We start from the raw sequence: 13,115 nt of genomic DNA on the forward strand, positions 1-13,115 counted from the left end.
AAAAAAAAAAAAAAAAAAAAAAAAAGCCAAAAAATGCACACACACAGCTGGGTGCGGCAGCTCACGCCTGTAATCCCAGCACTTTGGGAGGCTGAGGTGTGTGGATCACTAGGTCAAGAGTTCAAGACCAGCCTGGTCAACATGATGAAACCCCGTCTCTACTAAAAATACAAAAAACCTGACGCACACCTGTAATCCCAGCTACTCGGGAGACTGAGGCAGAGAACTGCTTGAACCCGTGAGGCGAAGGCTGCAGTGGGCTGGGATCTCGCCACTGCACTCCAGCCCGGGTGACACAGCGAGACTCATTCTCAGAAATAAAATAACAATAGTGCTCATACACACTCACACAGACACACACACACACACACACACACGGGGCACCTGGTACATCTTGCACATCCTCTCAGGGGTGAGCCTGTAACCCAGAGAGGATTGAGAGCTGGAGCCACAGGCACGACAGCTTTTTAAGCATACCCTCTTCAGGAAGAAAGAGAAGAGACGCAAGTCAGAGAGGGAGGAAGGGAAGCTGGCCTGGTGTGAGGAACAAGATCAAGGGTTTCTTCTCCGTCAGCTCAGGCAGTTATAACAAACACCACAGACTGGTGGATTCAATACTAGACATTTATTGCTTACAGTATGGAGGCTAGATGTCCAAGATCAAGGTGCCAGCAGGTTCCATGTCTGGTGGGGGCTCTCTAGCTAGCTTGCAGACGGCCACCTTCTTGCTGTGTCCTCCCATGGGAAGAGGAAAACCAAGCTCTGGTCTCTTCCCATGAGGGCTCTAATCCCCTCATGGTGGGTCAACCCTCAAGATGTCACCTAAACCTCATCATCTTCCAAAGGCTCCCATCACCAATTACCATCACATGGAGATGAGGGCTTCAACATATGAATTGGAGAGGAGGCAGAAGCAAGCATTCAGTTCATAATAGGCTTCAGAAGACGTGGGCTCAAACCCTGTGCTAGGTGACCTGGGGAAAGTCATTCCACCTCTCTGAGCCTCCTGCTGTGGGGAGGAAGCAGGAGAATGAAGCTTGGCTCGGTGGGGGCTGCTTGCCCACCCTGGAGCAGGAACAAGATGAGTCTCAAACGATCTGAGGCAAAAGACAGATCCAAGCCAGGTGTGGTGACTCACACCTGTAATCCCAACTATTAGGGAGGCTAAGGCAGGCAGATCACTTGAGGTCAGGAGATCAAGACCAGTCTAGCCAATATGGCGAAACCCCATCTCTACTGAAAATACAAAAATTAGCTGGGCGTGGTGGTGTGTGCCTGTAATCCCAGCTCCCTGAGAGATTGAGGCAGGAGAATCACTTGAATCCAGAAGGCAGAGGTTGGAGTGAGCTGAGATCATGCCACTGCACTCTAGCCTGGGCCACAGAGTGAGACTTTAAAAAAAAAAAAAAATTCAGATCCAGGCATGAACTGGATATGATCACCCTAATCCAGAGTTGGGGGCCCAGGGAGGGAGTTAGAGCCTGGAGGTGACAGGAAAGGCTTCTTGAGCCGGCTCACGATCGGTGTGGCAGGGGGGTGACAAACGTGAGAGGTGATGGGGGCTGTGGTTTGTGTCCCATTGACCTGAGCATCTCAAACTGGGAGTGGTGGGAGGATAGGGGCAGAGACTTGGGATAAACAGAGGACTGAAAATTTAGGGAAAGTAGGGGACATTTTATTAAAATGAACATGGCCTAGATGCAAAAATGTTTAACGACTTAACCTGAGCCTTCAAAGAAAGTGATCCTGTGAGTCTCTTCTAGCCAAGCCCAAAGCCCGGAAATGAGGCACTAGATCTGAGCCCTTCAGCCCTTCAGAGTATTTTGGTGAGACAGTCTGAAAACCACTGCCTTGGGCCATAGGGAGCCATAGCAGGCTCTAGGCAGAGGGCGGGCAGATGTATTTGTTAGAAAGTTTCTCTGGCTGCCCGTGTTGAGGTCAGAACAAAAGGGAGAAAGTCTGGGGACAAGGATGTGGGGGGATCCAGGCGTGGAGAATGAGACTGCTTAACCCCAGATCATGGTGAGGCTGCACCCCTGAAACTGGAATGTGTGTATTTCTGGAAAATGTGTGGCGTCTTCGGTTTCCCAAAAGCTGTCATTGATTTCTCTTCAGTCCTGGGGGCCCCAATAAGGTTAAAACAGCTGGTCCTCAGGACGAGGGAAGGACGATGTGACAATCCTACTATCAGGTAACCATGGATGGCGTGATGCATGCTATGGTAACCCCTGTTTTACAGATGAGGAAACTGAGGCCCTGAGAGCGACAGGGCGCTTGTGAATATGGGTGGGCACCCCTGCACCTCGGGAACGTGCCCCAGTCCCCCGCTCTGTCGTCCCCAGGTGGAGGAAGAGCTGACGCACCTCCAGAAGAAACTAAAAGGGACCGAGGACGAGCTGGACAAATATTCCGAGAACCTGAAGGACGCGCAGGAGAAGCTGGAGCTCACGGAGAAGAAAGCCTCCGACGTACGAGCGCAGGGATGCGGGAGCCCGCAGCGGGGCCGGGCGGACGGGTGGGCGGGGAGCGCCGCAGGAGGAGGAGGAGGAGGAGGAGGAGGAGCAGGCGGCGCCTCCCGGCGCTTTCTCCAAATAAGTCCCGAAAAGGGGCACTTTCCAGCAGCTGTGGCCAGCGGTGCCGACGTCAGGCCCTCCCCCAGCGGTGCTGACGTCGGCGGCCCGGCCGGGTGACCTCATCGCCCCGACGGCGGCCTGCCCGGGGGCGGGGAGAGGCGGGGGCGGCCTCCGCGCAGGCAAAGGCTGGGGGGCCGGGGCGCGGCCGTGCAGCTCTTGCCCGAGCCGAGCCCAGCCGAGCGCCCGCCGCTGCCCGTGCGCCTCTGCGCCTCTGCGCCATGGCCGGCCTCAACTCCCTGGAGGCGGTGAAACGCAAGATCCAGGCCCTGCAGCAGCAGGCGGACGAGGCGGAAGACCGCGCGCAGGGCCTGCAGCGGGAGCTGGACGGCGAGCGCGAGCGGCGCGAGAAAGTGAGCGCCCCTGCCCCGGCCCCGCGCCCGCAGCCTCCTCCCCCGCGCGCCCTTGCGCAGTCCTCTGGCCCTGGTCGCTGACACGCTTCCCCGCTCCGGGGACCCCTTTCTTCCGCCGCCGTCCTCCCTCCTGGGCCTGGGACTGGGGAGGGGGCGCCACATCCTGGTCGGGCGGGGCCGGCCGCGCGGGAAATGGGGGATGGGACCGAGGAGGTGCGCGATCCCCGGGTGGAGAGGTGGAGCGGCGGGAGGGGTGCACCGTGCAGGCTCCGGCTCGGGGCTGGCGCCGGGGTCCCGGGCGGAGGGAAACCCGCGGCTGGACTTGGGGGCGGGGAGTGAGGATGGAAACGTGGAGCTTCTATTGTCTGGGGTTTGACCGGCCGACCGGGATTTCGGCGGCGGTCCGGGGATCTGGGGAGGGGGTCGCTCTTTCTCGGCTCTGTCGCCGCTTCCCAGCTCCTGCCTGGACTTCCCCGACCGTTTCCAGGGGCGCGGCGGCGACGTGTCTGCTCCAGGCGGGGTGGGGGGGAGGGTGGCGGAAGTTCAGCCCCGAGCCGCCCGCCTTTCTCCAGCTGATTCCTGCGGGAACCTGGGCGGCGGGACCCTGCCTTCCTCCAGAAGGCCCCGGGAACGCTACCGCTGGGCCCTGGACCCACGATCGTTTGAGCGCCTGCAGTGCGCCTCCGCCAGGAGTCGCGGGGTCCGAGACAGACAATGGGTCTGAAAAAGGAGGGAGTTTCACCACCTCCTCAGCATCATCCCCTGGCTGTCTCTCGGGACAGATGGTGGCACCGCCAGGGGCTGGGGACAGATCTGTATTCTGGTCCCATCTCATGCCACCTACCAGCTGTATGACTTGGTATTTACAATCTAGGACCTGTTTCCCCCATCTGTGAGTAGGATTGATAAGAATGCCGACCCCTCAGAGTAGCAGGGAGGGTCCCAGGAGTAAAATCTCAGGCGTGGAGCCTGGTGCTTTGTAACTGTTAGATTGTGTTTTGTTTTTTGTTTTTATTTTTGAGACAGAGTCTCGCTCTGTCGCCCAGGCTGGAGTGCAGTGGCCCGATCTCAGCCCACTGCAACCTCCACCTTCTGGGTTCAAGTGATTCTCCTGCCTCATCCTCCCGAGTAGCTGGGATCACAGGTGTGCGCCACCACGCCCTGCTAAATTTTTGTTTTTTTGTTTTCAGAGACAGGGTTTCCCCATGTTGGCCAGGCTGGTCTCAAACTCCTGACCTCAGGTGATCTGCCCGCCTCGGCCTCTCAAAGTGCTGGGATTACAGGCGTGAGCCACCGCGCCCGGCATTTTTTTGTATTTTTAGTAGTGATGGGGTTTCACCATGTTGTCCAGGCTGGTCTCGAACTCCTGGCCTCAAGTGATCCATCCACCTCCGCCTCCCAAAGTGCGGGGATTACAAACCTGAGCCACCCCGCGCGGCCTCAGTTGTGTTTTCTGTGCCTTCCCTCTGCCCTGGGAAGAGCTCACAGAGGAATGGAGATAGAGGAACTGACTCATTGATGAAGTGAGATTTGCATTCCACGGGTTTTCTGTGCAGTTACGGGAGCATGACAGGGGAGGCTCCAAAATGGAGGTTGAGCAGGGTCTTGTAGAATAAGTAAGTTTACTGGGATCAAAGAAGTGAGTGTGCACAGACTCAGAGGCAAGAAAGTTGTATGGTGTGGGGGGATGGGGAGGCAGTGCGGGTAGAGGTTGAAGCCCAAGAGTCCTGAAAGCTAAGTAAGTGTTAAGGCTCAGGTGGGGACCCTAGAGGGGCAATAGGTGCCTGGCCAGGTGGAATTGGTGGTGTGAATTGCCAGGTCTGGGAAGGGTCTAGATAGGGGCCGCAGCCTGGGCCCCGGTTGAAGCGTTTAATCCTGTAAGGATTGCTGTGGCCTGAAGAGTCCTTAGAAACCCGGTGTAAGCCTCAATCGGTAGCCGGTCTGGCCTCTTTCTCACACTTAACCGACACAGCTCTCCCTCTGATCTCATCCCAAGTCATCTCGCTGGAGGACAATTAACTCGGCTTCAAAATGGCCCTCAGCCGCAAGCCAAGACTTAGGAGTGGGACCGTCTGGTTGGGAGGGAAGATGTTTTTTGGAAAGTTGAAGACTTTCACAAGTTCAAAAAGTTCTTGAAAAAGCAAAGGATGCTTCTCTGTCTGGGAGAGGGAAAAACCTCTCCCAGGGCAAAAGGAGCTAAGAAGAGGGGTGGGTTAAAAAAAAAAAAAAAAAAAACTCTCACTCTTGTAGAATAAGCCAGGAGCCGGCATGTGGTAGACTTCTGGGCCTGTTTCCCGACAGCTGGTTTCGTTTAGATTTTTGTGTGATTAACTGACATCTTCCTGTTCCTTTGCCACATGTATCTAGCAAGCCTCTTTTACCTTATAAGGGAAATCCTTTGTAGCCTGTGGAAGGCTTTGATTGCAGGAAGGGGCGGAACCCAAAATGACTGGCAGTGACTAGCAGTTTTTCAAAAATACATATATATGTATGCGTGTATAGATATGCGTGTATCTCTCAGCTCCAGACAGCTGAAAATCTGCCAGTAGCGCTGGCTGCCAGGATTCAGAATTTCCCACGTAAGGGCTACTCCCTTCTTAAAAGACAGCTCATGAATCAAGCACCTCTGTTTGATCTTTCAAATCAATTCCTTGACTGCTAATAAGTACGCGGTTTTTGTTTTTGATTGTTTTTGGCGGGTGATGAAAATGTCCTGGAATTGGATAATGGTGTTGGCGGTTTTTTTTTTTTTTGCAACATCAGTTCCTGCCCCAGTTACTGAAGGTGGTAGGAGGAGTTAAGATCTATGCAATTAAAAAGAATGAAAGGCACCCATTCATGGGAAGGCCTGAGTGGCGTTTCTGAAGGCAGTTTCATCAGCCGTTTTCATGGATTGTCTGTATTGGTGTTTCAGAGGACGCTGCAATCAGAAACGCCGTGGGAGTGCCCGTCTGCTTCTAGGAATTGGGCTGAGAAGCCTTCCTGACTCCGCTTGTGTCTTTCAGCCACGTTAACCTCGTTCTTTTTTTTTTTTCCCATATGAAATTAGGGAGCAGGACAGGAAGTGGTTTCCTAATAATTTTTTCTTTTCTTTTCTTTTCTTTTTTTTTTGACATGGAGTCTCTCTCTGTCACCCAGGCTGGAGGTCAGTGGTGTGGTCTTAGCTCTCTGCAGCCTCTGCCTCCCAGGTTCAAGCAATTCTCCTGCCTCAGCCTTCCAAGTAGCTGGGACTACAGGTGCACCACCACACTGGCTAATTTTTGTATTTTTAGTAGAGACGGGTTTTCACTATGTTGGCCAGGCTGGTCTCGAACTTCTGACTTGGCGATCTGCCCAGCTCGGCCTACCAAAGTGCTGGAATTACAGGCATGAGCCACCGTGCCTGGCCGTTTTTTTTTTTTGTTGTTGTTTCTTTGAGACAGTCTCACTCTGTTGTCCAGGCTGGAATGCAGTGGTGCAATCTCAGCTCACTGCAACCTCCGCCTCCTGGATTGAAGCGATTATTCTGCCTCAGCCTCCCAAGTAGCTGGGATTGCAGGTGCCACCACCATGCCCAACTAGTTTTTTGTTTTTTTATTGGAGACAAGATCTCGCTGGTCTCAAACTCCTGACCTCATGTGATCCATCCACTTGCCCGGCCTCCCAAAGTGGTAGGATTACAGGTGTGAGACCACACCCGGCCTTCCTAATAATTTTGATAGCCTTCCCAATTTAGGGATTCTTCATTTGCCCTGATAGGAAAAAGCTAGTGTGGCTTTCTTTTTTCCCTCGATTGAGGCCTGTTTGACCTATTCTCAATATTCCTTCTGAAGAGTAGCATCACTGGAAAATTTGCCTGGCCTCAAAGCCCTGGCAGGACCTAGGGGACAGGTTCTGACGAGGAAGAGCCCTGGATGGGCCTTAAGAGGCCATTCATATCTTACCAACTGAGTCACTGAACAAAACCACTTCCCCTGGTGGGGCCTCTCAGTTTCTCCACCTGTAAAATGGGTGCAGTGTGTGAGGATGAAATTGCAGTAAAATAAAACCATGGCAGTAAGAGATGCGCTTCTCTGGCACGTCCCACTTGCTGGGGGTAAGCAGCGCCACATCGTGGAGTTACAGCCTCAAGGCAGTCCTATAACTAACCAGGCTTTGGGATGGAGAGGGCCAGTACAGTGAAGCAACCTTCCCAACACCACGGGGCTATGAAAATGACAAAGTAGCTGGGCGCGGTGGCTATGCCTGTAATCCCAGCACTTTGGGAGGCCGAGGCAGGTGGATCATCTGAGGTCAGGAGTTCAAGACCATCCTGGTCAACATGGTGAAACCTCATCTCTACTAAAAATACAAAAATTAGCCGGGCATGGTGGTGGGTGCCTGTAATCCCAGCTATTTGGGAGGCTGAGGCAGGAGGATCGCTTGAACCTGGGAGTGGAGGTTGCAGTGAGCTGAGACCGTGCTACTGCACTCCAGCCTGGGTGACAGCGAGAGACTCCATCTCAAAAAAATAAAAGGAAAAGAAAATGACAAATCGGGGGATTCCAACCCAGCACTTTTTGGCCCTGGAGTTCCTGCTTTATTGCTTTCCATTGTACTTCCTTCCTTGTAGGTAAAAACACCTCGAAGAGCCAATAACACTGTTGGGGTATGTCTTCCATGCCTGCAACCAAGCTTTCTTTCCCTTTTCATATCTTTTTGTCCTGCCATCTCTCAGCCAGGCTGATGGAAGGATGGAATTCCAACAAGGCTGCCCCACCTTTTGGGGGCTTCATATTCTTGGATTTATCTTGCCATTCCGGTGAATGGGAGCGGAAGCCACAGGACATGATAAGCCAGGTCGCTGATGGCCTTGCTCTCTAGGAATCCCACAGTGGGCCCTAGAACTCTACGCGGTAACACTGTGCGCCTTTTTCAGAGAACAGCCTATCTTAGGTCTTTGCTTAACGTTGGGTCTGTTGTGAGCTGCTGGGGAGGCCAGCGCTGACACTGATCTCAAAGCACATGGTATGTTCGTCTCCTGCGTTGACTCAACTCCCTGTCTTGTACTGGGACACTCGCCTTTTGCTATCAAGTGGTGGGTGTATTTCCCGGACATTTTCAGGGAAGATCATACTGAAATTTTGGTACGAGTGTCAATTCCTTATGGCCTGGACTCCTGGGTGGGCTGTGAGGGGGAAATTGGGCTAATGGAGGGCAGGATACGTGAGAGGTTTCCACTGGTGGGTGGCCCGATACTTCTTAACTTGGCTGCACCTCCAACCCCCCCAGGCTGAAGGTGATGTGGCCGCCCTTAACCGACGCATCCAGCTCGTTGAGGAGGAGCTGGACAGGGCTCAGGAACGACTGGCCACAGCCCTGCAGAAGCTGGAGGAGGCGGAAAAGGCCGCAGATGAGAGTGAGAGGTAAGGATGCTTTGAATCTGGTGGCATCCTTGTTTGCTTTTGGAAAATGGGGATCGGATCGTGCTGCCAACCTCCCAGAGCTAGCATGAAAGTAAACAAGGTCACAGAGACATGCACCTGTCCACAAATGCATGACAGTGCTTTGTAAACCGTCACTCGGTGCATAGAGATGTTTATCCTTGGCCGGGCGCGGTGGCTGACGCTTGTAACCCCAGCACTTCGGGAGGCTAAGGCGGGCAGATCACCTGAGGTCAGGAGTTCGAGACCAGCCTGGCCAACATGGCAAAACCCCATCTCTACTAAAAATACAAAAAATTAGCCAGGTATGGTGGCAGGTGCCTATAATCCCAGCTCCTTGGTAGGCTGAGGCAAGAGAATCACTTGAACTTGGGAGGCACAGGCTGCAGTGAGCCGAGATCATGCCATTGTACTCCAGCCTGGGTAACAAGAGTGAAACTCCATGTCAAAAAAAAAGGGTGCAGGGCATTTATCCTAGTGGTAACCATGAAAAGAAACTTCCAACAGACAGAAAGGCAGACAGAATGGACAGATGCGAGACTGCAGGTATGACTGAGTGTGGTGGTTGGTTTGCAAAGCATTGCTTCTCTGAAAGCCACGGTGCCTCTTCTCAGTGTTCTTGAGACACCAGATTTCAGGGTAGACTGGTGGTCCTGCCTGTGATCCCAGCACTTTGGGAGGCGGAGGCAGGCAAATCGCCTGAGCTCAGGTGTTCGAGACCAACCTGGGCAACCTGGTGAGACCCCGTCTCTACAAAAAATACAAAAATTAGCCGGGTGTGGTGATGCACACCTGTAGTCCCAGTTACTCAAGAGGCTGAGATGGGAGGATCACTTGAGCCTGACAGTTTGAAGCTGCAGTGAGGCAAGATTGCACCACTGTACTCCAGCCTCTGAAGGAGTGAGACCCTGTCTCGAAAAAAAAAAAAAATTTCGGGATACTGTGAAAAGGAGGAAAGGAAACTTGGGATGTGTAGGTGATTGCTAGTGGAGTTCTCAGGTAGGCTTTAGGCTTTTGGACGGTCACAGCTATTTCAGGGACAGGTGCCAACCAGCAAGGTTAATGTACTTGAAACTGACCCTGAGCCGGGTACAGTGTCTCAGGCCTGCAATTCCAGAACTTTGGGAGGCTGAGGCGGGCGGACCTGAGGTCAGGAGTTCGAGACCAGCCTGGCCAACATAGTGAGACTCCGTCTCTACTAAAAATACAAAAATTAGCCGGGTGTGGTGGCGGGCACCTGTGATCCCGCTACTCTGGAGGGTGAGGCAGGAAGGTCGCTTGAACCTGGGAGGCAGAGGTTGCGGTGAGCCGAGATTGCACCACTGTGCTCCAGGCTGACGACAGAGTAAGGCTGTGTCTCAAAAAAAAAAAAAGAAACTGACCATGTTCCTCGCCCCTGCATGGCATCTGTGCTACATCCCAGCTACCAGCAGGGTGCCCTCTCCTCAGGAGCTGGATCATTCTCTGGCACGCCTTGGCACAGGCTCTCTGGAAGACTGAGAGTAGGTTGTGTAATTCACAGAAGCAGCAGTCTCTGTGTGTGGTGGAAAAGGAGTCCCTTGTGTGGCAATGGTGTGGGCCCTAGCACTGATCATTGCGTCCGCCCTCAGTCACACCTGAGTTCTCACTTGAGCCAGCCACCATGGCTTTGTAGTATAAACGCCTCCCCAAAGATGTATTTCTTTATTTTTTTGTTTGTTTGAGATGGGGTCTCACTCTGTCACTCAGGCTGGAGTGCAGTGGCGCTGTCTCAGCTCCCTGCAACCTCCGCCTCCTGGGCTCAAGCGATCCTCCCACCTCAGCCTCCAGAGTGAAGCTGGGACTACAGGCACCCGCCACCACACCCGGCTAATTTAAGGTGCATTTCTCACTGTGCTGTGGTGACCGCTAACCAGAGATTAGAAACTGGCTTAGGGAACCTTGGAGATCGCATGTTGTCCAAGCTGTAAATTTCTTTTCAAATAATGGAACAACCAGGTCAGAGGGAAAAGCTGCCACAGTAGACTCTGCTTCAGCCACTGAATCAAGGCAGAGAGTGGCCGCTCTGGGCAGCCATGGGGCAGTGGAAGATCTGGTCACGAGCGCTCCTGGCTGTGCCTGGGGCCTGGGTTAGCTGCTGTCACCGTCAGACCAGCCTGGCTGGGTGCCACGTTGAGGGCTCCCATCTTGGCAAACCAAGAGGGCCTGCGAAGGCCAGTCTCTTCTTTCCATCATGTTGTCCCGAGGGCTTTGGTGACACCCCTGTTAGAAACTGCTGGGTCTCAGTAGAAAGAACTCTATACTTGAAGCGGGGGATGGACAGTCAGCTTTTTCCACCGGCACTTTCTGTGCAGCCTTGGGCAGATCATTTTGATCTCTTGGGTGCTGCAAGCGGTTTGGAGGCAGTAGATATCCCAGCAAGCTTGCTCACGTGCTGAGGGCGAGACCTCGTACACCCTCGTGAGGGTGTTTTGAGACTTAGCTGAGAATGGGTGACACCCCACATGGACATATTTATTGGACAGCAAGAAGTATGTGGTCTCTGCGCCGGGCAGCAGTGATACACATCAGTGACACATCATCCCAGGCCAGCCTCTTCTTTTCTTTTCTTTTTTGAAATGCACAAGGTCTTGGCAGGGTGCGGTGGCTTATGCCTGTAATCCTTTGGAAGGCGGGCGGATCGCTTGAGCCCAAGAGTTTGAGACCAGCCTGGGCAACACAATGAGACCCCATCTCTACAAAAAAATATTAAAAGTTAGCCAGGCATGGTAGTGCATGCTGGCAGTCCCATCCACTCAAAGCGCTGAGGTGGGAGCATCACCTGAGCCCAGGAAGTCAAGGCTGCAGTGAGCTATGATTGTACCACTACACTCCAGCCTGGGCAACACAGTGAGACCCTGTCTCAAAAAAAAAAAAAAAAGTACACATCTTGCTCTGTCACCCAGGATGGAGTGCAGTGGTGCAATCACGGCGCACTGCAGCCTTGAACTCCTGGGCGCAAGCGATCCTCCCATCTCAGCAACATAGCAAGACCCCCACCTCCATAAAAAAAAAAATTTTTTTTTCTTTTAATTTAGCTGGGTGTGGTGGCACACACCTATAGTCCCAGCTACTCAGGAGGCTGAGGCAACAGGATCGCTTGAGCCTAGGAGGTCAAGGCTGCCGTAAGCTCTCTGGGCACCACTGCACTCCAGCCTGGGCAACAGAGTAAGATACCATCTCTCAAAATAAAAGAGCTGGGCGGGGTGGCTCACGCCTGTCATCCCAGCACTTTGGGAGGCTATGGCAGGTGGATCACCTGATGCCAGGAGTTCGAAACCAGCCTGACCGACATGGTGAAACCCCATCTCTACTAAAAATATTTAAAAAAATTAGCCGAGTGTGGTGGCTCACACATGTAATTCCAGCTATTCAGGAGGCTGAGGCAGGAGAATTGCTTGAACCCAGAAGGCAGAGGTTGTAGTGAGCCAAGATCACACCACTGCACTCCAGCCTGGGCAATAGACTGAGACCCTGTCTCAGAAAAATAAATAAATATGTAAATGAAAAGGGAACGTAGACTCGAATCAGACTGCCGAGGTCTGAGCCCAGCTCTACCACTTACCAGTGCTGTAACCTTAAGCAAGTTACTCTCTCTGTGCCTTAGTTTCTTCATCTGTAAAATATGGATAATGTGCTTGCACCATGGGGCCGTTGTGAAAGTGAAGGCACTTATAACAGTGGCTGGTAGTCAGTAAAGAGGAAGGGATGCTGGGCATGGTGCTCACACCTATAGGTCAGGAGTTCGAGGCCAGCCTGGCCAACATAGTGAACCCTCGTCTCTACTAAAATTATAAAAGCCAGGTGTGGTGGTGCACACCTGCATAGTCCCAGCTACTCAGAGGCTGAGACAGGAGAATCACTTGAAGCTGGAGGTGGAGGGTGCAGTGCACTGCGATCACGCTACTGCACTCCAGCCTGGGTGACAGAGCGAGACAGCTCAAAAAAAAATAAATGACGGGAATGTGTGTGCAGAGTTTCATCTTTGCAGTGTGTCACAGTGCTCGGTAGATTCAGAGACACACTTAGATGAGAGATGGGGCCGGGGTAGTGTCTCATGCCTGTAATTCCAACGCTTTGAAAGGCCAAGGTGGTAGGATCACTTGAGCCCAGGAGTGTGCAGCCAGCCTGGACAACATAGTGAGACCCCATCTCTGCAAAAAAAAAAATTTTTTTTTAAATAGGCAGAGGTTGCAGTGAACCAAGATCACACCATTGCACTCCAGCCTGGGCAGCAAGAGCGAAACTCCATCTCAAAAATAAATAAATAAATAAATAAAAATTAAAATAAAATAAAAATTCCCCGGACGTGGTGACAGGTGCCTATAATCCCAGCTACCCAGGAGGCTAAAACAGGAGAATTGCTTGAACCCCGGAGGCAGAGGTTGCAGTGTGCGAAGATTGTGCCACTGCCATCTCAAAAAAGAAGATAGATGAGGCCGGGCGCGGTGGCTCACGCCTGTAATCCCAGCACTTTGGGAGGCTGAGGCGGGTGGATCACAAGGTCAAGAGATTGAGACCATCCTGGCCAACATGGTGAAACCCCATCTCTACTAAAAATACGAAAATTAGCTGGGGGTGGTGGCGCGCACCTGTAGTCACAGCTGCTCAGGAGGCTGAGGCAGGAGAATTGCTTGAACCCAGGACGCGGAGGTTGCGGTGAGCCGAGATCACGCCACTGCACTCCAGCCTGGCGACAGAGCAAGACTCTG

At 52.9% G+C, this 13,115-nt stretch overlaps 1 protein-coding gene across 4 annotated transcripts in view; it reads left to right on the plus strand.

Annotated features, from left to right (window-relative positions):
* The window catches only part of TPM4 (tropomyosin 4), a 35,750-nt gene that overhangs the window by 7,071 nt on the left and 15,564 nt on the right, over window positions 1-13,115 (plus strand). For 2 of the 4 annotated variants that reach the window (XM_017501164.2, XM_017501165.2), the window contains exons 2-3: window positions 2,343-2,468; window positions 8,234-8,367. In XM_017501164.2, the coding sequence (XP_017356653.1) occupies window positions 2,343-2,468; window positions 8,234-8,367 (260 nt within the window). Of the gene's footprint in view, window positions 1-2,342; window positions 2,469-2,594; window positions 2,984-8,233; window positions 8,368-13,115 lie in introns of those variants that run through there. The other 2 variants (XM_017501166.2, XM_017501167.2) reach the window with 2 other exon arrangements.

The sequence above is a fragment of the Cebus imitator genome, unplaced genomic scaffold, assembly GCF_001604975.1.
Source record: "Cebus imitator isolate Cc_AM_T3 unplaced genomic scaffold, Cebus_imitator-1.0 Scaffold280, whole genome shotgun sequence".
NCBI classification, from domain to species: Eukaryota; Metazoa; Chordata; class Mammalia; order Primates; family Cebidae; genus Cebus; species Cebus imitator.